At 37.7% G+C, this 25,000-nt stretch overlaps 2 protein-coding genes across 2 annotated transcripts in view; one reads left to right on the forward strand and one right to left on the reverse strand.

Moving 5' to 3' along the window:
- Positions 1-810: 810 nt before the first annotated feature.
- Positions 811-14,925, forward strand: serinc5 (serine incorporator 5). Its single transcript, XM_020920873.2, has 12 exons — positions 811-974; positions 6,829-6,996; positions 9,056-9,234; positions 9,328-9,410; positions 9,574-9,667; positions 10,126-10,337; positions 10,407-10,499; positions 10,646-10,769; positions 12,390-12,459; positions 12,548-12,584; positions 12,896-13,040; positions 13,553-14,925. Exons 1-12 carry the CDS (start codon positions 948-950, stop codon positions 13,695-13,697), a joined length of 1,377 nt encoding a protein of 458 aa, XP_020776532.1. The 5' UTR covers positions 811-947; the 3' UTR covers positions 13,698-14,925.
- Positions 14,926-14,986: 61 nt separating this feature from the next.
- Positions 14,987-25,000, reverse strand: part of thbs4a (thrombospondin 4a) — a 13,330-nt gene continuing 3,316 nt past the window's right edge. The window contains exons 2-23 of the mRNA XM_055161923.1: positions 24,274-24,471; positions 23,947-24,194; positions 23,746-23,848; positions 23,582-23,673; positions 23,091-23,142; positions 22,801-23,018; positions 22,592-22,729; positions 22,104-22,184; positions 21,885-22,037; positions 21,550-21,654; positions 21,345-21,452; positions 20,577-20,736; positions 19,066-19,184; positions 18,937-18,989; positions 18,176-18,260; positions 17,993-18,089; positions 17,734-17,912; positions 17,145-17,193; positions 16,849-17,045; positions 16,149-16,321; positions 15,340-15,479; positions 14,987-15,266 (exon numbers count right to left, since the gene is read on the reverse strand). Coding sequence (XP_055017898.1) covers positions 15,217-15,266; positions 15,340-15,479; positions 16,149-16,321; positions 16,849-17,045; positions 17,145-17,193; positions 17,734-17,912; positions 17,993-18,089; positions 18,176-18,260; positions 18,937-18,989; positions 19,066-19,184; positions 20,577-20,736; positions 21,345-21,452; positions 21,550-21,654; positions 21,885-22,037; positions 22,104-22,184; positions 22,592-22,729; positions 22,801-23,018; positions 23,091-23,142; positions 23,582-23,673; positions 23,746-23,848; positions 23,947-24,194; positions 24,274-24,471 — 2,798 coding nt within the window. The 3' untranslated portion in view covers positions 14,987-15,216. The remainder of the gene's footprint in view (positions 15,267-15,339; positions 15,480-16,148; positions 16,322-16,848; positions 17,046-17,144; positions 17,194-17,733; positions 17,913-17,992; positions 18,090-18,175; positions 18,261-18,936; positions 18,990-19,065; positions 19,185-20,576; positions 20,737-21,344; positions 21,453-21,549; positions 21,655-21,884; positions 22,038-22,103; positions 22,185-22,591; positions 22,730-22,800; positions 23,019-23,090; positions 23,143-23,581; positions 23,674-23,745; positions 23,849-23,946; positions 24,195-24,273; positions 24,472-25,000) is intronic.

Here is a 25,000-nt window from a genome sequence, read left to right on the forward strand (position 1 = left end):
CGTACAGTATAGTTAAGTATAACATGACATTAAACTCACCAATGTCATGTCTTTCACAGCTGCAATGAAGAAGAAGCTGATTTTTTCACCAATTGCATGTGGACCTTGAACCTTCACAGAAGAACATTACTCAGGGTTGTCTAGTGGAAGTAAACACCCCACCTACCTGATGTATGTGAACAAGCCCTGCTGCTGGCCAGTGCTTGGTGTATCAAAAGACTGTGCTCAGTTCTTTCATTTCATCAAAGGCCCTGCTTTTGTATTAGAGATCTTCTAAATACTTCTGTTTGAAGTGACAAAAACAAGCACTAAATAAATAAATGCATGTTTGTATTTTTTGTAAGAAAGACCAATAAATGGCCTGCAATGTAATGACTTTTGGTGCATGTGTGGTATGTGTGTCAACCGGCAAAATCTACAGCTAATTTCTTCTCCAGGTCTGTGTTCTCTGAGGATCTGACTCTGTCAGCCTCCAATCATGGATCTATGAAGCAACCAACCAAAATATTATCTACCTTTATATGAGCTGCAAGTATGACTTATGTTAAATTTGAAAGGGACAGTGAGAAAAAATAAAATGTGTAAATAAATAGTCTTAATTGACATCATAAGCTACTCAAAGTGATAGAAATCACCGCAAAATCTAATTATATTTGTGGATAGTAACTAACAGCCTACAATGATTTTTATGAAGTATAACTATTATAAAGTATTTTAGTAGGTACAGTACAGTGTTGTAGCAGCTTTATGGCTTTTGTTGTTGCTGATGAGCGGTGGGAGGAGAAACTGGAGCGAGAGGAGGAGGAGGAGGGCGGGAGGAGACGAGAGCGACCAGCCGCTGACGAAGATCGAGCTCCAAGCGCGTTGTTCCCTGAAGTGCTTTGAAATCCATGTAGGAACAAAAGATCGTATTTTGAAGCGGAACTAATTATTTACCACGAAGCATTATGTGTACGCCGTGTTGTTTCTCGCAGGTAAGCACGACGAGGACTTTTGTTTGTTATCTGTCGACAATTTGGCGTACGATTGGTCACAATGTAACACGATGGAGCCTGCGCTGCTAGGTCACGCCACTGTACTGTTTACTTTCTATCGGTGAATCGGTAGTTTCCATAAAATGATCTTCTTCACTCTTTATTACACGGTTGTGTCATGATAGAGGCAAAAAACTCATCATATTTGGCATTAGTTCTTTTATAAAGCTTTTTGTTCTTTTACTGGGTTTCCATGTGACTTGTTATGGACCTCTGCTTAACAATCTTTTCTTTGTTACTTTATTTTTTACAAACTGGGAGAAATTCAATCACCAGCCTTATTTCCATTCTCAGGAATAGCATATAGGTTAATTGGTTCCTTATACAGCAAGCCAATGGAAAAAGCATAAAAATGGTCAGCTGTTTGAAGCCGTTCTCTGACTGACTGTAAACCAGCAATTACAAAGCCTGCAATTTAACTTAGGAGAGAAACACCACATCAGAGACTGCTAAATGTCTACTCCCAACTTTTTTTGTTGAAACGAAGAAGTCCAGTCATTACAATTTGGCCAAATATGACCTCTACTATTGTATGTCTGTGCTGCTAAATGTAGTTTGCATTTGGTGGCCTTTTATTATTTAACTAGGCTTAAAGTAGGCTGCCAACATTCTGAATTATTAAAGCATCAACCATTGCACTACATCTTACAGTATGAATCTTTTATGTCAACTTCCCAAGATCTTAAGATCTCTTTTTTTTACAGATTAACTAGTCTTAAAAGTTAAAGGTCCTATATTGTACAAAATGGATTCTTGTTTGTTAAGACATGGGATTATGCTCTAACCATGAAAAACATACCTAGAATCATTGTTTTGTTTCATTCACACAGGTTAGTTTATTACTCTGTCTGCATCTCCAAAGCTCAAAATGCTCGGTTCCACCTTGCGATGTCACGTAGTGGTAGTTTTCAAGTTAACAGCTACCTTTCACTTGTAGTTCAGTAGAGACTGGCAGTTCCAGAGCTGAAATCATCCAGGTGATTCTAGTGAATGTGTGTGAAGTTTAAAAACATGCTGGAGCACTTCCTGTATTACCACATGACATCACAAGATGGAACAGAGTATTTTCTGTTTGAAAGAAGAACTCAGTCTAAATATGCAGGATTTGTGTGTTAAACATCTATGAATTAAACAAAACACAACTCCGGGTATGATCTGATGAGGAAACATTATTACACACTATATCAGAAAATAGTGTAATATAGGCACTTGAATTTATGTCAGATGGCCTATGTCAAATATTTAACTACGTTCTCATATGTCTTTTTCATATGTTGTGTGGTCCACTTTTTTTTGGAGGGTGGGCTCACAGTTGGAGACAGATTGGAAGATGGGAGTTGGCTTGATGTGTTCACAGGACTCATGTAATTTCACAGTGAGATTAGTGATGGATGCCATGTTATGAGCCAGGGTTTAGCTGTAACTCATTATTGAACTTTTTTTAAGCACTGTGAGCATTTGGCTGTTCATGTGCTGAAACTACGCGGAGGTCTCGATGGGGTTCAGCTAGTACAAGCATATTTGGCAGGAAACAAGGGTTAGGGCAGGATGTTGCTCTACAGGTCATCAAAAGCAGAGAGCTATACATTATTACAAAAGTAAAATTTAGGCTATATTATATATGTCTTCACTCATGATACTATAGCTACTAGATTTAAAATGTGTTCAATCACTTAAATATTTTGCACACCGCAATCGCAATATAGAGACATAACTCCCATAGCTCAATATTAATTACATGATGTGGCCATCTGTGTAGACAAGTATTAAAATTATTTATGCCTATCCTCAGGAATTACATTGCTAAACAACCAAGGATTTCCTAGAGAGATTAAATTGATGTTTGAGTTTTAAATCTTATGTCTTTCTGATGTGAAGATGATGTAACCACCTGAAATGCCAACTCAATGTGGCGTCATTGTTCTCAGCACTGTAAAGCCTTCAGTTATGAAACCATATTGGAGTTGTACAATGACAGTTCAGTTTTATACATATTAAAGACTGGAATCTGTTGTGTGTGAGGAGGAAATTGTGGTACTTAAATAATAGCAGTTTGGTTGCAGTTTCTATAGCAGTAGCAGTTGTAGGTTGGTAATTACAACCAACCAAATTGCAATTTTGATTCAATTGCCTTTTTTTTTTTTTTCAATATTCCTACTTAGTATCTTAAGTTTTTTTGTTCTTTATCCTGATTTCACAATTCTGCTCCTTGGTCTTTGTTGATTGTTGCTAGGGGCTTTATTTGCTCACAGGGAAGACTTTCTTTTGAGTATTGAAACAGAGCAGTGATACATTTCTGCTTTGTACGTAGACAGTGGTGAACCTGTCAATCACAACACAAGGCCAAATGCCACAGATCTTGGTTGACGTATAATAAGTATGTTATGTGAGATATTTAAGCTTCTTTGGGTTTTCAATTCTTTTTCTTACCTTTCTCTTGTGTGTGGTTTTTCATCAGTCAGTTTCACTACACTCTCTTCAGTAAAAAGCATTGTTGTAATCTGAGATGTGAGGGTGTGTCTAATCATTTCCTCCACTATGATTCATCAAACATCCAGCATTTGTTGTTATTAGGGAGTTTTTCTTAGTTATATCTCCGTGGATGCATCAACAACATAATGGCAATTCTTAGATTGCACTGTAATTAATTTCAGTTATTTAGTTAAAGCCTGGAGGAAGCCTTTCTCCAGGCCAATTAAAAGTCAGACTTGTGGAGAAGTAAGCCCGCTCACTATAAGAACACACAATTTTCTACGCAATTAAAACATCCATAATGGAAAAACATTTATTTGATGTCACTTTTTTGTCTTTTTTGTATGATGGCCTTAATATGACATAAATAGCCAATAATTTTTATCAAGTTAATGTTTAATTGCAATTTAGTACTAAAATGTTCGTGTCACAGTATTTTTTTTTTTATCTTAATTTATGTTGCAATTAATAATTAATTAATATTTCCTTACGATTGTCTTTTAACTGGTCTGATGCACTCCACATTTTCAAAATCTGACTCAAATTGTTGCAACCAAGCATACAAGTATAGTGTCTAAACTGTAGACTTCTATCCCCCCGACGCCAGTTATTTCACCATACTGTTTGTATTGCGTAAATAGTGTCTATCTGTGTTTGAATTGGCCTAAGCCCTACTTCCTGTTTATAATTTCACTACTCTCTATAGATGCATCCATCACAGAGGACAGTAAATTTCAGTATAGTTGAGTTCAGTGTAAGTAATTTATGTTTGTGGATTATAGTCAGCTGTTTCAACAATTGGACAAAGCCAAGAAGGACATATTAGCAAAGACGGGCTGGTTCAACAGCCTTCATTTCTTCAGGCTTCTCTTTCCACTGTGTCCCGTTCATTGGCTCTAAGTACAAATGATTCCCCATTGAGGCTTTGTGTTAGCGAAGCAGCTCTCTGAGTTGGAAGGGAGCATTGGTGTCTATAGCGACAAATTTGTAAGGAAAAAGTGGAGGAAATAATGGACAAGCCATAGCGTCAGAGGCTCCTGGGTCTTTTAGGGAACGACCCTCTGGTCAGTGTGGCCCTCCCACAGAATGAAGACAGAAGAAAGATTTCAGATCCAACTTAGTCTTTGTCAGTAATTTATATTAGGGCTGCACAAGGTAAGAGTTTAAACATTTCAATGACATGTCACCACAGTACTTAAAAAATCATTTATTCATTTAAATTGAGCGATTTATAGCCAGTCCTCTTTAAAAATCTTATTGAATATTCTATGACATATTTTTCAACTCATGTCCTTATCTCCATTTAGTGCTTCATAAGCATATTTGTGATATACCTAATAAAAGGAGTTTCTAAGCACTTACATTTAGCAGAGACTGAAATGAAAGCAAGTAAATTGTAATTTGCATTTGTAACTGGATGTCAGTTCAGAGTTAGAAATTTAGATCTTAAGTAGGCCAGTTAGTGGGTTAAATGTTTTCAGTGGCTCATTGAATGTCCCATGCATTTTGTTCTTGTGCTGTATGTGGTTGAAAGAGGAGCTGGCCACAAAGCAGACACGATGACCACCTGTCGGCTTGTTGGTGTGTGCTGTAGCGGAGTGGACGAGCGCGCCCTCGAGTGGTGTAGGGTCACTGGATTACCATGGATACTCTTTTTGTATCCGTGTGTGGTGGAATTCTTTTGGACACCCCATTGGCCCCTGTCTCCCCTCCCTTCTATCCGTTCTACCGAGTTTGCACTTGGGCCCCTCGCTGTGTGCTGTCCTCCAGTGTAACACCCCCTAACTAATGAAATCTAAACACCCTCTCGTCCTAAATGGCTCTGTTTTTTCTCGCGTACTTGCAGTGTGATGCGGTTAATTAAATGTCCATTGAGAGAAACATGTGGGCGCTGCTGAGACAAAGCAAATGGATTATCCTGTTAAGCTGCGTTTGCTCTGAGTTCAAATTGTCAATGTTTTTTGTCATGAATGTATTCAAATCATTCACATTTGTATTAGCATGAAGCATATTACACAAAAGTAAATTTCCCAATGGGTAGGAAATTCAATTGAATTTGTCAGGGTTATGAAGAATCAAAGCCTTTATTGTGCGTTTGATCCCACTCCAATCCGTACTCCAGTGTGTTACTGACGGCATCAAAGCTTTCTTTGTGTGTTGTCGTTTACCATCAGCACATCCCTTCTCCTTCTGATGCCTGTCCTGTCCACAGTAGCCTATTGCTATAGCCTTGACCCATTTACAGTTGCCTCTGCTGTATCTCTGATGGAGCTTGACTTGATAATGGCTGTGGTCCCTAAGACTGTAACATGCCACACATTACTGGCACTTAGAGCACTGCACCACATTTCACACTGGCTTTACTTCATCAGAGCACACTTTACTGCACCACATGCTTCTGACTGAGGCCAATAATAAAGCCACACACACTACTCAAAATAAATAAAATAAGATTTATCTTAAGTTGGCTGGGAATGGAACCTTGTTATCACTTTATCCATGGCCCTGTGCAGCTGCCTCAGCTCTCATGCAGTTTGATGCAGCATATGTCTAGCTAAGACATTAGGGAACAGTGGTCAGGACCTCCACTGCTCTCACCTCCCACCACAGAGGTTGGGCTCTCCGGACATGGGTAGGTGTCTCTGGAAAACTTTGAAATATTGAACCATATAATTATCCTTTGTCCTGTAAATAGAACTCAAACCTATATTTTGGGACCTATATACTTCTTTCTGAGAACTAAGCAAATGAAACGTAGTGCAGTCCACTGTCCTAAGATCTGTTTCTTGAGTTCCTTTTTCTTTCTAAATCTGTCACAGTTAGACTCAGGCCATGTCTACTTCCTATAATTGTGTCTGGAAAATCGCAGCCACATTTAACAAAACTTAAACAGATTATTAGAGGGACAGTTTATTTAGTTACATTGCCTCACTTGGCTTGACCCAGAAGGTAAATGTAAATAAATTAGATTTGTTTCACAAAGCTTTAGTGTGGATGTCGAAAGATCAATTTGAATAGGGATAAGTGCATGTTTAAAAGACAACTGTGCTGATTCAGTACTAGCTTTTAATACTATACACTATACTGCAGGTTGACTGAAGACATGATCTTGGCTTTGATTAATTCACCTAAATCATGTGTATGGTTGCACTGGCAAAAGCTCTCATATTACTAGGACTCCTCCAAAAATGTAAAGTACAAAGAGAAATACTAATGAATCTTTGTAATCCCCATAAAATTATTTGTTGACAGTGACTAATAAAAAAATCATCAGCAACCCCACTATACTCATCATATGTCCTCTGTCTATTTTTGTGTTTAGCTGGCCTGCTGCTGTGGCTCTGCTGCCTGCTCTTGTTGCTGTAAATGCTGCCCCAACATCAAACAGTCCACAGGGACTCGCTTCATGTACGCGCTCTACTTCCTGCTGGTCACCGTCATATGCGTCGTCATGATGACACCCACTGTGGAGGAAGCCCTTAAAAGCCACGTAAGTATATAATATGTCAAATACCACACCACAGTGTTGTGGAAAGTTTTGTAGTACAATTGATTTGAGAATAAAATAAGTGGTCTAAAGTCCAAAAGTTATCTTTGTGGTGGTTTTAATCTTAAATATAGCACCGAAGGAACAAAGCTTGTTCCATGAAGCCCAAGTTGGGGTGCTCCCAGACTTGAAAAATGCCAAGGTTGCATAACAGATACAAGTGAATGCATCAGCAGTGCAGCAGTAACTATTGTATTGCATTGTCAATAGAATAACAGTATATGATGTGTCTAAAGAATGTGTTTTTCCATTTCAACAGTTATGTGTGCTTTACTTACAGTATAAAGTATATGATCTCAAGCCTAGATTTTTAAGTTTGTAGGACTGTGTCAAAAGCTCTCAAAATTATAGGATCGTGGATTTAAGTTTATTTTACTAGATAATTCCCAGTCTTTAGTATACTAGGCCTGTCATGATAACAAATTATGAAGTACGAGAATATAGGCTGTATTCAACCTTCCACAGCTCAAATCTGACCATAGTACAGAAAAATATCAAACAGTTCCTGTTCCTGTCCCCTCAATAAATATGTATTTTTCCATTTAACATATATTGAACAATAAGTCAATATAGTAATTATCATGACATGACTAGGTGATACACAAAAACATGTCAGGAGAAAAATCTAAGGACAAATTGTGTGACATTCAAGTGCAAGACTTTGCAACCATCTTCTTCGTTGATAATATAATGGTTTAATACAATATATGATATAATGATTTAATACAATATCTGAACGTGAGTGGAGGTTCACCCAGGCACAAAAGTCCTGACACATTGCTGCAGAGTTGCGCACATATACTGGACCCAGTGGGACGCCTAGGCTAAAAGAGCAGTCATTGTGTGTCTGAGAGCATTGGTCTTTTCTGGAGAGATTTACAGCAGCTGGCCCCTTTCCTTCTTAATCACAACCCATGGACATGCTAATATGGCCCTCTACATGAGACAAAGGCTCAAAAACAAGCTTTTTACTCCATGTTCTGATCTGCACTAGCCCGTACTACACATGCTACGGTGACGAAAACTGAATCCGTTTGGCTTGTCACATCAGCAGGATCTGGACTGAAAAAGTACATGACATCATTATATACCTATTTACACCTATACTCAATATTCAATAACAAGAGAGAAGACAAGAGATTAATATCTTTTACACGCGTGGAGGGAGTACCGAGAGAAGAACTTTAGTTACATGTAACTTGCTGTTCACTCAATACCCTCTAAAGTCTCCTCTCGTTTCTCCACGCCTTTTATTCAGTATTAGGAGCCCTAGTTACATGGGAACTACTCATCTCAGAACGGGAGGGGGAACATTACAACATGAGTAGTTCCTTTTTGCTTACATACCCATTATATTTTCAAAACACAAAAATAACACTTCAGTACAGTGTGTTCAGGACAGAGTTAGGGTCAGTCTGCCCTTCCTCATTTCATCTTCCTTAGTTTATCTTCCTTAAGCAATGGTCGCCCAAGATATTTCCTGTTATTGAGTAGATATGACTTTATGACCTTCTGCAACTCATGAAATCATTACATACACAGTGAGATTAATATAAATGTTGAATCCATCACACATCATTATACATCATACATCATTATAGTTATGCTGATGGTTATGTGGTTAACATTGTCACTTGCACCGTGCCGCTGAACCACTTGTGGTGTTTTCATGAAGCTCGCAACAACTCTCTGAAATCCTTTGTTTCTGCTGTTGTGTTTGGACATGGCCGAATCTTCTCTGTACCTCATGTTGGACTTGCTCACAAAAGGCAGTTAATTTATTCATCTGTGCTTTTGTTTGTGTACACTGACAGTCAGTTGTAAGGCCCCTTGAACAGCCTGTAGAGAAGAGTTCAAAAGTGCCTGTGGTCAGTGTCTGTTTCCTCTTTTCTCTCCTTTTAAAGCCTTGATGCTCAGCACAGGGTCTAAAAAATGTGAAATACTTCTTAACACAGTGTTTAATACTAACTGATCTTTTAAATATTTGAAATCTCTTTTCCAGATCCCATTTTACAGTGAACTGTGTGAAAAGCTGAATGCGGGTGAGAACTGCCAGACCCTGGTTGGTTATTCGGCAGTTTACAAGATGTGCTTTGGAATGGCCTGCTTCTTCTTATTTTTTGCCCTCTTCACCATACGTGTAAACAACAGCACTGGATGCCGGGCAGCTATACATAACGGGTAAATCACATTAAATATATTGTGCCTAAATACCTTAAATTGTGAACTTACGTATTCAGTGTAGATGCAATTTTGTCCTTATTTTGATGTCAGATTTTGGCTGATTAAGTTCATTGTGCTGGTGCTTTGCTGCACTGGAGCCTTCTTCATCCCTGAACAGGAAACCTTTCTGGAAGGTAAACATAAAGCTCTTTCCTACAGTGACTATTGGATAGTAATTAGACATAAAAACAAAAAAAACAGATTTTACTGTCCAGTTACAACATACTTTAGACATATTTGGGGAAATGTAATGATGATTCTTAACACGTATGCATTTAATTGTGTTTCTTTACTTAGTGTGGCGCTATGTGGGAGCAGGTGGAGGTGCTATTTTCCTTCTCATCCAGCTCATGTTATTGGTCGAGTTTGCACACAGGTGGAACACAAACTGGTGAGCACAGTCATATTGTTACTTTGTCCTTATTTTAGCTCTTTCCACATCAAAACATGTTTTTTAAATTTACTTCATTTATCTGCTATTGTGAGGGGGATCATCTCAAAGACTTTGTATTTCAAGCAGACTGGAAGGAGTTAGTCATGTTGTTTTCTCATGGAAAAAGGAATCTTGGCAGTGGGCCTATTCTGTGTAGCTTCACAGGATAAGGATGGTGTGCACACTGTTTCCGCCTTTCCAAATGAATCTACTGTGAACATGTGTAGAGGGATAGGCACTAGTGTGGATGTCGGTGAAAGAAAAACATTTTCCACACTCTCAGATGAAATCATTAAACCTGTCATTAAGTCTTCAATACTGCAATGGCAGTAGTTCCTCTCAATTTTTTTTTTTTTACTTTTAATTTTCCCCTATATGTTTTTGATTTGTGTCCCTGTCCCCTTTTTTTTTTTTAGGAGTTCTGGGGTGAAGTACAATCGTTTGTGGTACGCAGCCTTGGCCTTCGTGACTCTGATGCTGTTCACTGTAGCAGTAGGAGCTGTGGTTTTCCTCTGGCTCTTCTATACTCAACATCAGGCCTGTCTGCTCAACAGAATCTTTTTATGCATCAATGGAAGTCTTTGCTTCATTGTCTCTATGTTGGCCATATCACCGTGCATACAGAAATGTAAGGGAAACTTTGCTTCATTAATTACAGAGACTTTACATTTCATTATTTTAATGTTTTTTTTTACAGTGCAACCTACGTCAGGCCTTCTGCAGCCAGGGGTGATCAGTGTGTATGTGATGTACCTCACTTTCTCAGCCTTCTCCAGCAAACCACCAGAAAGTAAGTACACTGTTCAGTCATATACTAAGAGCTATTTTAGGTTTTTTAGGTTTCAGTGTGGTTCAGCCAAAACTATCTCTTTCTTCTTACACAACTCCCACTATTTTCACATTAATCTGAGGTGTCTCATTCTCTTGTCTCTGCAGTCCTGGAGATTGATGGGAGAAATCAAACAGTGTGTGTGTTTGGATTCTCTGAATCTAAGAGTGAGAGGAAGATTGTCACTGGGATTGGAACGGTGATTCTGTTTGCCTGTGTGCTGTACTCATGGTAAAACACAATGCTGTAGTATTTGTACTACTTTGCTTATTTAAATACGTTTCTGAATTTTGGTTGTGTCATTTAGCTGCACGCATTTCTCATTATAAATACTTTAATACTGAGTACTAAGTTGTTTTACATTATCATGCAGCATTAAATAATTACTCAAATTTATTGGCAAATGAATATCCAAATCTCTCGATACAATATATTTTCTATATGGAAGGTAAATGGTCACATTTTATAGAGCTCTTTTTGGCCTTCAAGGCAGTCAAAGCACTTTACAACAAGGAACCACTCACCCATTCACACACATATTTATACACCAGAGTATGCAGACACTGGGAGCAAGGTGGGTTAAGTGTCTTGCCCAAGGACACAACAATAGCACTCATCCATGGGAGCTGGAATCACACCACCAACATGTGGGTCAGTGGATCTGACTGTTCAGCCAATTAGAGCAGGATTGCCAACCTTCAGATCAGTGGACAAACGCTCTATCAACTGAGATACTGCCGACCATTATGATATTTTGTGGAGGCTAACAAATAGTGAATCTGCTACTTTTTCTTTTTTAAATGTCTTGACCATGATCTAATTAAATAACATTTGAAAGTGCTTATGTACAGTTATTTTTTCATGTTGTCTGTACTATAACAGAGCAAAGCACTATGGTCTATGTAGTTCCCTCTGTTTTTTATTTTTTTAAATAATGCTGCACTACAACAGTGATGTTAAGCAAAGAGACTTGTAAGTTGATATATTGTGATGGTCCACAATATTGTGAGACCTTTGACAATATGATATTACGATATTTCGGTTATTGTTTGCATCTCTTCTACCCTGTGATCTAACCACTAGTGCAGGGGTGTCAAACTCATTTTGGTCTGGGGGCCGTTTCCAGCCTACTTTGATCCCAAAGGGGCCGGATCAGAAAACTCATGGCATATAAACCCCAAAAATAGAAATAAGTTCAAATATTTGCGCAGAGAAACGCAAATCTATTGCAGAAATCTTTCTTAATTGATGAACTCTTTTTTTTTTTTTTTTACAAAATATTATAATATTATGAAAACCTGAAACTTGCAAATGCAATTTCAACACAATGTTTTAACTTGTATGCAAATAGGAATAAGTCAATTTTTCTTGGAAAATCCTGCACTTGGCTCCACTTTCCTCATTTTTGACATTTTGCTGATGAGGTCCTTTAAGAGCATTTGGAAAGAGGCAAGTCTTCATTTGTGCTGCTCTGGTGGGAGGCAGCCATGCACAGAGGCGCTGGAGACGCTGCTATGTTAAGCGGCGTAGAAAATTACCAATATTTTAATAGAAAATATAATTAAAATATTTTAGAAGAAAATCAGCCGAGGGCCAGATTAAAGGTCTTGGAGGGCCGGATCCAGCCCCCAGGCCTTATGTTTGACACCTGTGCACTAGTGGTATATGAGCGGTTGCTCTCTCACTGAGCCACTGCTCTCTCTACTGATATGTATATCACATCTTGGGTAGTTTTCAAATGGAAACAAATGCATCTTTTTGAGCTTTGTGAAACCACTAATTACTGGAAATAATGACCTAACTTTTATTTCCTGTTCTGATATTTTTCCACCTCCAACTCCTTGTCTTTAGTTTGACATCCACCACCAAGAGAAGCTCTGCTGCGCTGCGAGTGTACAGAAATAGTGAGCCAGAGAGTGAGGTAATCCGATACAATATTCAGATCTAAATGAAACAATTAAAAAGACCATTATAAAAAGCATGCATTTGTTTTTCTTTTACTATTTCAGAGAGCCCGTTGCTGTTTCTGTTTAGGAGATGACACTGGTGAGCAAAGTCAGAGCATTCTACTTTGAGCACATTTAGTTGTTATTGACTTCAAGTGCGTTTGCTATAATAAACTGGCAGTCCTCATGTTGGCACGCAAGACTATGCTCATTGCTATTCCTTGGCCTGATGGAGGATAGTGAGAAAGTATTGGTCAGCAAACGCAGATGATGTCACTGTTACTATGTGAACAGTGGGACAGTGAAGCCATGCCAGATGTTTAGTGCAGTTTAGAGAAGGCCCACACCGCCCCCTGTTGGAAAGAAATTGAACTATGTTAGCAAGATAAATATGTATATTTTCTCTCACAGATGAGTTTGATGAGGAAAAGACCGGTTCAGGACAGAATGTGATGTACGATGAGCGTGAAGGGACAATCTACAGCTACTCCTACTTCCACTTTGTCTTTTTCCTCGGCTCTCTGTATGTTATGATGACAGCCACCAACTGGTTTCAGTAAGTGTTTTGTATATATTAACAACACACAGTTGATCTTGGAATATTATTTTGAGTATTAAAAAACAAGGAACTGCTATGTAAAAATTGTGTTAATTCATATATAAAGTAACTGCAGAGATTCTCATTGCTTTCAGTTTTGCTGAACAATATCTTTCCCCCACTAAATGAATGATAATAAAACCATATAGGAGTTTTGTTGAATGAGTTAGGTCAAGTTTATTATTTATTGTAAACAACACATTTGTGTTATCTGATTATTTAATAAAACAATATAGTGGACTTTTTTTTTTATTATTAATTTGTAGACCAATGCAAAACATAAGTGTTTAATAGCATGTTATATAAGTTATATAAATAAGTGTTACTGTTACAGTTCCATACCACAGACTCAGAAAATGTTAGCGTATAGTTATTTGCGCTTGTTACTTTTTTACTATTTTATATTTGTGAAGTTAAGGTACTATATTTTGCACCTTCATTGTTCATTGCATGTCTTACTTATTTTGTAGCTACGATGGGCACAAGACTGAGAAGCTTCTGGACGGTAGCTTGTCTGTGTTCTGGATAAAGATAGTGTCGAGCTGGGTCTGTCTGCTCCTCTACATGGGAACCCTCATAGCTCCAATGCTCTGCCCAAAACGCTTTGAAGCCTAGGACCTAGTTCTCAGTCTGGGATCACCCTGATTCTCCCATCTCCAGACTATAGGTTTCAGCCTGAACCACAAAGAGACCACTGCAACTGAAACTTCAACCTACCTTAAAACACAACCCCACACTACCCTCAGTGTTGCAAGTGGACTGTTGCCTTTGATTCTTAAACTAGTATTTGCTATGTGAAGCTAATACCTTGATGGTTATTTCTGCCTATTTTTATTACAACTGACTTAAAGTTTTTGTTACATTCATTCATTGTTACATACAAAGACTCTAGATCTTTGTTATATTTTTTGTACCCTTTTTCTTGGTTTGTATTGTTCATCATGTGTTTTTTATAAAACAGACATCTCAAACTTCATCAAACCATTGTTTTTACATGTAAAAACAAAAGACCTTAAGAGGTATTTGAGTGTCTTTATGTACCACTTTGTGAAGCAAACTCATTCAGTAATAATTGGATGTTGTTCAAGTTGTTTAAGCTCAGGTTAATCTAAACCTGTATTTGTTTATGCTTTGTTATATTGTGCCCTTTTGTAGATGTTTTCTATGCAAAGCTTTTTATATTAGAAAACCTGTGTTGTGAATATCTTTTTGGATTTACCTGTGCTCCCTTAGAGCCTAATCTTTTTGAAGGGATGTCCTCACGACCTGTACACTTTGTGGTCAGCTGTTTTAGGCAGTGCTTTTTTAGATCTGTCAAAGCTGCACTAACACAGTATCATCTTTTACCAAAGTACAGGTTAAAAAAATCAAGTCTAACATGTTCTAAACAGATAAGATCATAAGTTTTCATGCAGTGTCAACAGCCTTTTGCCTTTACTGTGTTACGTGTGGCTTTTACAGGTAGTACTCATGTAGCAAGAGTGTTTGTATTTTAAATTATTCAACACTGGATGTTGAGTTTACTGCCAAAATTGAATTTAGACATTCATATATTCACAAGTTATACATTTTATTGTATTGTGTATATATTTTGCAAGCTTCTAATTTGACTGACTTACCCTTGCTGATAGACTTTATTTTAAGTTATTTGTAGATTTCAGTCATAATTAAAATAAGTGTACATTATAACTGAAAATACATTCATGTAATCAATAGTTTAATCTCAATGAATGTAGAAACTGTGGTGCTCTATATAATACAGCCATACGCTAGGTCAAAGATGTGTTTACCAAATATTGTACCTGTTCCCATGTTCATTTTAATAATAAAATAATCAAGAACAGTTTTGTATTTGATCAGTAATGATAAAGAGGTGATTATGCTTATACACAAATGGTCTTTTAGAAAATATTAATGAGCATTTATTGAACACAATGTATTTTTAATATTTAGCAGAAATGTAAAACTTGAGTTGAGACTAATGGAAAGAAATGTGTGCTAGTGTATTAGTTAATCCGAGCAAAAAGTAATAGTAGAAATACCAAGATAATGCTCTTTGATACATGTGATACAGCTTTCATGTTGTCTCAAATCCCTTATTTTCAGTTTGATGCTTGAAAATGTTGTAGTGACCTCACTGTGTATTTTGACCATGGAGATCCTGGTAATCTGTAGGAATTGTGTCTATCGAAAATATAAAAAACATGGTTATGCCTTACTCTATATAATAATATTCGTCTGAATATCAGACACTTACCATTGCAGCGATACTTCAGATTAGACCAGATGATGTTTTCCTGAGAGAAACAAAACACTCCCAGTCTGCCTCCTCTCATGCTCGTGTCAATGATGACTCCTGTGTCCGCAACCAGGTCTGAACCCTCATAGAACCGAGCCCTGAGACCAAACATTAAAATTAAATGTATTACCCTGATCGTGTTATTTTTATTCTTGTTATAACTTTTGTTTTTAATTTGATCACATATTTACATATTGATGACTTTTTTCAACAAATATAATACTGATAAAAGTATGTAGTATTCATATCTTGAGGTGACAGTGGCTCAGTGGTTAGAGCAGTGTTCTGATTTGATTGATTCTCACTTGGACCAAGTTTTGTTGATGTGTCCTTAGGCAGGACACTTCCCTGACATTGCCTAGTATGAAAATGGTATGTGCCTGAATAAATGGTGATGATCTTATCTAGCAGTGCCAGGGGCTCAAAGTCAAAACAATGTTTTCATGGTCAAGGAAATTTGGCATGAAATACTTTTTAATTAATAGGCTTTAATGGGACTGAACTGGATTTGTTAAGCGCGAACTGGAATAAAAATAAATACGCAGCACCCCCTGGTGGGCCAAATTTAAGTCTCTGGGGACTAAGTTAACTAAGTAACTCTAGACACCCCTTGTCTAGAGTTTTTTATGTTAAATCAAATCAAAATTGTATATACAGTATATATAAAACAGCCACACTTTACTAAATTGCGATCATTACCAAAGTGCTTAATGACAAAAAATAATGCTACAACAAAGAGTTTAAAGAATAAAGGTGGTTTAGTATACCTGATATATCCAACTTGTGGTCTGTGCTGCAGGAACCAACGGTAGGAAACCTTGTCTTTCCAGCCCACATTCCTGGGGTCTTTCCACAGCAGCCGGACCTGGTCAGCAGTGTGCCCCGTGTGCCACAGTGAGTTCCTCAAATACTCACCTGGGCCTGTCTTGGACTTCACCACCTGTGTTTAACATGTATAGAAATAACTGCTGTTAGGGCCTCAGAAAGCCTGTTATCACACAAACTTTGCAGATAAATTCTCTCACTTTGCTGATTTAGTGTTTAATCAAAGCACAAAAATGTCAAACTTGATTTCGAGATTAAGGAAAAAGCTCAGTACTGATTTTGATACCACAATAATGATTAAAGCTACTTATTCTTTTTGACAATATAAGGACTTTTCAACCCAAAACAACAGTGTCTTTCATATTATCATTGGGAATTACATTGGATCTAACATAGATTATGATGACTTAAAACAATTTAGAAAAGGTTCAATTTTGTCCTATTTATTATATGATTATTTTTAATATTGATACTTGAACTTAGCATAAAATTTAGATACTAGTTTTAGTATAACATTGTATCAGTGTATCATGTTTAAGACCAACCGAACTTTCACATTGTATCCAGGTTTAGCAAATGCAGAACCATAACTGGCAAACAAACTTGTGACCATATTTTAATAGATCAATGCTTGTGACACACCTTTAGCTGTATTCCTGGTTCAGCAACAGCTCTGAAGGGAGCAGCTTGCCAGTAGGTTTGTTCAGTCTGTTTCCACATCACCACATAGAAGGAAGAGGAGTCCTGATACCCAAAGATGAAGCCGGCGTAATCATCATCTGTCACTGTATTTACATGGAATGTTCCCTCAAAGTCCACTCCACTGAAAGCTGTATAACCTGCAACAACACATAAGACATAACATATAATAAGTGCATTATGAAGACAGCTGCGTACTAATTCAACACACTCAATAATCCCATAACCCCACTACCCACCAACAGCAAGGCCAGGGTCAGAGTTCATGGTTTGAACAATCTCCATTCCCTTTAAAGAAACACAAAGAATTTCAAAAATGTTTAAATGAATTAAGTTGAAGCTTATCTTATACATTTGCCACACATCATTGATAAAATAAAGAGCTCATGTAAGGTGTCCATTGAAATGTTACTGCTTTGTATAAAACGTTCCACAATATGGCATTACACTTCAGGCCTACACTGTTCACAACAGGAATGCATATATTTAGATGCATTATATTTTTAAATTACTTAGTTATAAAAAGTTATAAAAAGTTATTTTAAAAAAGCATGGTAAATTATTTAAATGCCATATTGTGAAGCATTAAAGACAAAGTAATAACATGGAGATAAGTTGGAAGCACACATCAAACAATAAAAGTTACATAGTGTGCCTTTAAGCCTGTTCTTAATGATGATTGGCTGAGATAGGAAAAAACACAACTATATCTGTTGAAATTATCTCACACAAAATGAAAATCATTTTACTCTTCATTATTCTAGTCTGTGTGTAGTGTGTATTAGATAAAAAGTCAGGACTAATTGATCTGCTGTGACTATTGATCACCTGGTTAAGGACAACCCAGTTGGGGTCAATCTGGGAGTCACCCTCTGGATCCAACACAACCGTCTGATAGGCCCTGAAGTCTGTTAGGGTCACCTCAGCATTCTCTGGGCAGTGGTCAATCTTATCAATAACATCATCTTTGTCAAAATCTCCCTGACATGCATCTCCCACTCCATCATCTGAAACACACAGTAGAAGACTATACACAAATGCAACAGAACTAGAGCAGACAATGTTAGACAAAAGGGAGGACCCGTACTGTCTGTGTCCCGCTGATCAGAGTTAGGCACTAATCTGCAGTTGTCATCTTCATCTACAATACCATCATTGTCATCATCATCATCACATTCGTCTCCCTGGAAACAAAAAGAACAAAACTCTTTAAAGTGCACATGGAGTCAGCAAATGTGATTTATGTATTTATCTAACAGTAGATCCAAACCATTCCATCTTTGTCAGTGTCAAGTTGGTTTGAGTTAATGATGCTGGGACAGTTGTCCTTTGAGTCCTGGTGACCATCTCCATCACTAAAGAAAAGAGACATTTTAAACAACCCATAATATGCTAAACATACTTTTTGAGTTGTTTAAATGTTGTTTCTCCATAAAAATCTAATTTTTGTTTTGTTTCATTCATGTACTGTGTAATGTTACATATTCTCATTCTCAAAAGCTCTTTTGCTCTTCTGTGTCTCTCTTCCATTTGTATGCTCAGGTCAGTGCTTAATTAATTTAGCCAGCCATACCGGCTTGTCAAAGCCTGATCTTGTCAGATCTCAGAAGCTAAGCAAGGCTGGGCCTGGGTAGCACTTGGATGGGAGACCACTGGGAATTCCAGGTGAGACAGGGGGGTGCCAGTGGCAAAAACTGTTGCTGTGTCCTTAGGCAAGAAACTTCACCCACATTGCCTAGTATGAGAGTGATGGTTGTGGTTGGAGGGGCTGATGGCGCAGATTGGCAGCCTCCTTCTGTTAGTCTGCCCCAGGGCAGCTGTGGCTACAGAAGTAGCTTACCACCGTTGAGTGAATGAATAATGAACTGTAAAACACTTTGAGTATCTTGAAAGGTGCTATATAAATGCAATGATTCATTCATTCATTCATTCATTTAAAACTATAAGGCTTTACTAAAGATATTGTGTCAAAATATAGGTGAACACATATGTATACATACATGACATTTAAAAGGTATGAGAAGGCAATACCTGTCTATGTTGTCATCACAGCTATCTCCAATGAGGTCATCGTCTGAGTCGGACTAAGGGACACAGTGAGTTATTGAAGACAAAACTGCTACATTTATAGATATTATTTAAAATGTTATTTGTAGTGACCTGGTTGGGGTTGAACATATCTGGACAGCTGTCACAGGCATCGCCCACTCTGTCTCTGTCTTTGTCCCTCTGGTCTGGGTTGGGGACTCGTGGGCAGTTGTCAACATTGTTCTTTAAACCTAAGAAAATACATTTACAGTAAGTTGCATTGAAACAATTGTCAAGAAATGCACAGAGACTGAATGAAAAAATGGCGCTCAGCTGCAGTCAAATGCATCACCAGATGGCAGTGTTTGTGAAAGGTGAAATAGTTTCCAGAAGCAGTTAGGGTCTGGCAGAAAAATCCAATGGAAAAAATCTAATTTAGAAACAAGACAGACATGACCAAGGACTAAGACATCCAGCTCCGGGTAAAACACGTAAGACAATTTGTAAACATTCAACATGTGCAGAAATAGCGTGAATGAATGTGAAAACGCAATAATAAGGATTTATGTGGAACAGAAGCAATTTGGAAAGGGCAACCTGACATTTACAGCTAATTCCATGTGATGTGGAAATTTCCACAACATTTAACTTCTTATAATTATTCCATGGGTGTTCCTGAAAACCACAACTACTTAAAATGAAAACAACTGAAAAAGAGTACTATGGCTTTTAATACAACTCAAATTAAGAGAGTTTTGCCAAGAGCCTCAAGTCTAGCTATTGAATTTGGCTAAAATACAATTGGCTTAATTGGCTTAATTGACTATTTACTTTTATAATGTGTTACTTAAAAGCTTTAAAGTTTTGAATGATGTAATGCAGCAGAAAACCATTTAAACACACACATTTTAACACTTAAACACCGACTATCTCCAGTTTAAACACAGAGATAAATATATTGGTGCTAATATCAAGTGACATCCGATGTCAGTTTAATACTAATTTAGAAGATATTTAGCACCAATATTTTTCTGTACCTGTCACAAACTCTCTGTGCCCATAGACTGTATAAAAACTGGATGTAACGTGACATCATCCATATTGTTCAAGTTCCATATTAAGAGTAGGAATTTATTTACATACAAAATAGCAAAATAAAAACACCAGGATCATGTAGAGCAGGTTATTGCAAACATTTTAGGACCAAAATGACCAGACTCACTGCAACAATCAAAGCGAGAGAGGCAACAGTTTTTCAATGTAAAGTCATTTGGAGCCAGAGTCAGTGGAGCCAGAAGTGTCCCCATGCGGTTAGCGGGTTAGCTATGTTTATATATACAGTCTATGATTGTGTCATCCTTCATAAAAATGGAAGCAGATGAGCAATTAGCCTAAACATGTTTATGCTTAAACAATCATGCAACAAATTACTTTATCAATCAGATAAATGCTGTTAATTATTTTACAGAGTGAAAAATGTATTTGCTAGCTTTACCACAAGTTGTGTGAAAATGAATGAAAATGTTGATGTTTGCAAATTCTGATTATTGGTCAAAGCAAGTAGGACCATTCCTAGATGCAACAATTGTTATATGACCACCAACTCTAAAACTATAGTAGCACTATATACATGTAGCACTTACCATCCCCATCCATGTCATCATCACACTCATCCCCTAGACCATCTTGATCTGTGTCCTTCTGTGACGGGTTGTCTACGGTTACACAGTTGTCACATGCATCTCCGTGGAGATCCTTGTCGCTGTTTTTTTGGTTCACATTCGGTATGAGCCAGCAGTTATCCTATAATATCAGATGTCTATATTAGGGTGGGTCATAATATAAAATTTTAGTGTTACTATTAGAAGAATCAATTGTGATTTTACAATTATTCACGATAACTGACAGCAAGACCAAACAACAGTATCTTCATTACAAAAATATTCGACATAATGGCCTTGCATCTTTTTGTATTGTATTTTACATCAAAACTGTGCAGTGTTTGATGCACAAAATGTAATTTAGTTATTGACAATTACAATTGTCTAGTTGTTGACAATGACAATAAAATCTTGAATCTTTCAATCTGAATATCCCATTTATTTAATGTTATAATTCGGTGTTTTGGTTCTCAACGTGATTATCCAGTCAGAAAGCAAAATGAGCCTCATCTGGGTTTCCAGTTTCACTGCTGAAATTCAGTTGTTTTAAACCTAAAATGTCTCTCTCTGTCTGAATCCTCACTACCTAAACACCTGCAGCTAGTAACTGATCAGTGCTAATGCAGCTTCTAAGTGAATTCTGGAGGTTCTGAGCTTTCACATGAGCAACACTGGTCCAGCTGTGATTGTAGTACTTGCATACAGTTCCTTTAACTATAAACTTTAAAATGTATCATGAGCATAACCTACTTCTAAGTTCACAATGCCATCTCTGTCAGCATCGTCATCACAGGCATCTCCCACCCCATTCTGATCAGCGTCTTCTTGCCCCGAGTTGGGCACAAATACACAATTGTCCTGAAGGTGTAATCATATAATACAATATAATAAAACAGTATGATATGTAATGCAAAATAAAACAATAAATAAAACAATAAGAATGTGATAAGAATACCTTTTTACACTTTTCATCGCGGCAGGGCAGCTTATCATCAGGGTACCCATCAATATCAGTATCTTTTCCACACACATAACCATTGCCTGCCCATCCAACGCCACACTACAAATAGTCACAAATAGTCATGTTATGCATGTAAATATGTAAATTTTAGGTTATTTTTTCTCATACCACATGCTGTTATCAAGTTATTTTAATTATCAATCTGAATCATTTAATTACCCCTATTGTTTGTTGGTTTTCTGAGTACGCATGTTTATAGTAATTTGTATGTTTATATGCAATACATTTAATGAAGAAAAAATTAATTAATAAATAAAAAAGTCTCATACCACACAGCTTATAGTGCCATCTCTTTCCACCACACACTCAGCATTGGCGGCACAAGGACTGGGTAAACCATTGGGGCAGAGTCTAGTGCCCTGACAGCCCCTGGTTTGGTCCCCAGTGTATCCTGCTTTACACTCTCCACAGTAGAAGGAGCCCTGTATGGGACAGTAAAGATTTAGCAATAAATTTCACAGAGGTGCAATAATAAAAGGATGTCTTACCTTAGTGTTGTGGCATTGTGAGTTAGGAGTGCAGCCCCCATTTTCAAGTGGTCCCAGACACTCATCTATATCGTCACATACCTGTAGAAATGTTGATTATGTAATCTAATTTAGTTCAAGTTCACTAATTTAGACTTATAAATCAACTTATAATCGAAAAATGTATAATATTGTGTTACTTTCAAGATAAGAATCAGTGATCTATGATATAATTTAAACCTCAACCACATTTCAGCACAATTACTTTTACATAATGTCTCCTGATTATCGACATTAGGAAAATAAACATGACATTATTTTCAGTATAGCCCACCCTTATTTCCAGTAATGTTAGTGAATTCTTCGAAAATGGCCAGGTCTGATTTTTTGGAAAGGTTCTGGCTCTTTTCACTTTGACTCACATTCTGGAAAATGTTCACGGGGTCCTTAAGTTTCAACAAATGTAATGTGCCAAAATTCATTCTCAATCCTTTGTATGGGCATATTACCTGCTTGTGCGTTTGTGCATAGGAGACACCGACTCCTGTGAGCTCAGGCCCGGTGTATCCCAGTGGACATTTCTCACAGCGGAACCCTGGGGCAGTGTTCACACACCTCACACCAGGGAAGCATGGATTGAACTGGCACTGAACATAATAATATTAATAATACTACTACTAATAATAATAATACTAATCATCATCATCATCATCTATACCTCATCCACATCATCACAGCGCACACCATCTCCAGTGAAGCCATCAGGGCAAGGGGCACACCTCCAGCCCCCAGACTCTGTGCGGATGCACATGTCCTGTCTGAAGCAGGTCCCAGGTGGACACTGATCCATGAGCTGAGGATCAGGATTTATGTAGAAATTCTCTGGGACTTGGTTGTTAGGTTTGGGTTTGGGTTTGGTGGGACTGCCCTCAAAGCCTATGCAGACAGCAAAGTAAAGATATGAGCACAGGTGGCATATTAAAGATGATAAGACTTAAATAAATTTACCACAGGCAAGGCATTCTGTTATGGTGTTCCTCAAAAAGGCGGTCTCCTTGATCTAAACCACAAAGAGGAAGACATAACTGATTTCACTAACTGTCTGATATTTGTCTTTTTCTAAATGAACAGGCCTTTTCTAATTGGGATACTAGAAGCTCCCTGTATACCCTGATTTTGAGTAACTTGATGGAATTTAGATGTCTTTTTTTATTTTAAGTCTTAATTTCATCATCACATGCTGTGGTTTTTAAAAGGCAAAAACTGAGATGTCAGTAATTTTTTTTTATAGTCAACCGCAGCTGACCAATGAGTCAAAAAGATTAAAAAGTTATGAAAACCAGAAATTACTTCAGATCCCAGTGCTGTGTTTTCAATCACATCGCTCAAAAAAGATAAAATCCAGATGTTTATAAATTACCTTATAAGTCAGCACGTCTAACTAAATGTTAAATTTCTGCCATCTGTTTAGTTAATATAAACTTATTTTGAAGGGTTACCTGCTGGTCGAGAAGTTCCTTCATCTCCGAAAGCATTCTCTTCAGCTCCAAGACTGAGGTTTGGTCCTGTGCTGACCTTGTTTCCTGAAATCCTACATACATAATTTTGCATAGTTTCAATTTAATAATTAAATCTATCTATATACAACACCAGTTAGTCTTACTCAGCAGCTGCAGGGATTCACTGGGACCAAAATGACAGTTTTGCAAAGTGGCCACATTCTCAACAGTATCCTCTATCACCAGCTTCAAGTCTGTCAGCACATCCTATAATAATTAAACGTCATATTTAGGACAAGCTTTGAAATAAAAAAATACATAGAGAATATGCACGAGATGCAGAAAGGTGTCTAGTCTGTTGTCACCTGCCCACTTGACTGTAAGGTCCTGAGAGCCACTTTATTGGGGCCCGGTTGCAGAGAGCCAAATGCAGCTGGAACATCATCCACAGTGTGCACCAGTCTGCAGTCCACATAGATGCTGAGGCGAGGGGGGCCCTGCTGAAGGCCAGAGGCATGAAGCATCACGTGGTGCTCTCTTCCATCAGCTAGAGCTGGATGAGTGAAACTGGTGGTCGCAAATCTGCCATCAGTCTTCTGGTACCGTAAAATTACTAAAAAATATAAAAAGCAATCAATTTATTATTACACACCAATGTATTATAAATTTATCCATAAAATGCAACAGTTTACATTTGTTTAGCTTGGCTTGCACACTCAGCTCGATGTATTTGGAGTTGTCCCGGGGGTTGATTATACTGAAGAGGGAGGTGGGAGCCTTGTTTTGCAGCTTGAAGGAGGAGAGGAGGAACGCCTCATCCCGCCCCTTGTTCTTTAAGCTTCCCTGGAGGAGGTCTGGCAGGCAGTCTGGAGACACTAGCAGGTCATAGACTACAACAGGATGGTAAACACAAGTGGCAGTATTAGGGTGTCATTGGAAACTTTTATTGAATATTGGCTTTTTCATTTAGCCAGCAGCTGGGAGCAATTTAGACAAAGCTGCTGAGTCACAGCTCTGGCAAACTTTATTATGTGCGATATACATGTGCGCGTCACAGAAAGTGTAAAAGTGTGTTGTGTACCTCATCTTGGTTTACTGAGTGCTGGAAAGTTATTTAAGTAGCAGATTACTTTGTTGGACAGAGCACACCTTATATGATTGCGTACATATAAATACATACAGTGTGTAAATAATCAACATCAGAGACACAGTGCCCCATCCATCCATATAGGCAATCAATAGCTTATTACGTGTGATCTGTATCTCCTTTGGTTGTTCTACACAGCCATTCAGGTCCCTGTCACTTGTCCCACTTATTTAGAAAAAGTCCCATGTGCTCATTGTTGATGACACATGAATTGTATAAAAGTGGAAGTAATCAGAAACAGAATTACACTTATTCAGCCCAGTGGGAAATTG

Source organism: Boleophthalmus pectinirostris, unplaced genomic scaffold (genome assembly GCF_026225935.1).
Source record: "Boleophthalmus pectinirostris isolate CB_2022bp ecotype Guang Dong unplaced genomic scaffold, ASM2622593v1 HiC_scaffold_4, whole genome shotgun sequence".
Classification (NCBI taxonomy): Eukaryota; Metazoa; Chordata; class Actinopteri; order Gobiiformes; family Gobiidae; genus Boleophthalmus; species Boleophthalmus pectinirostris.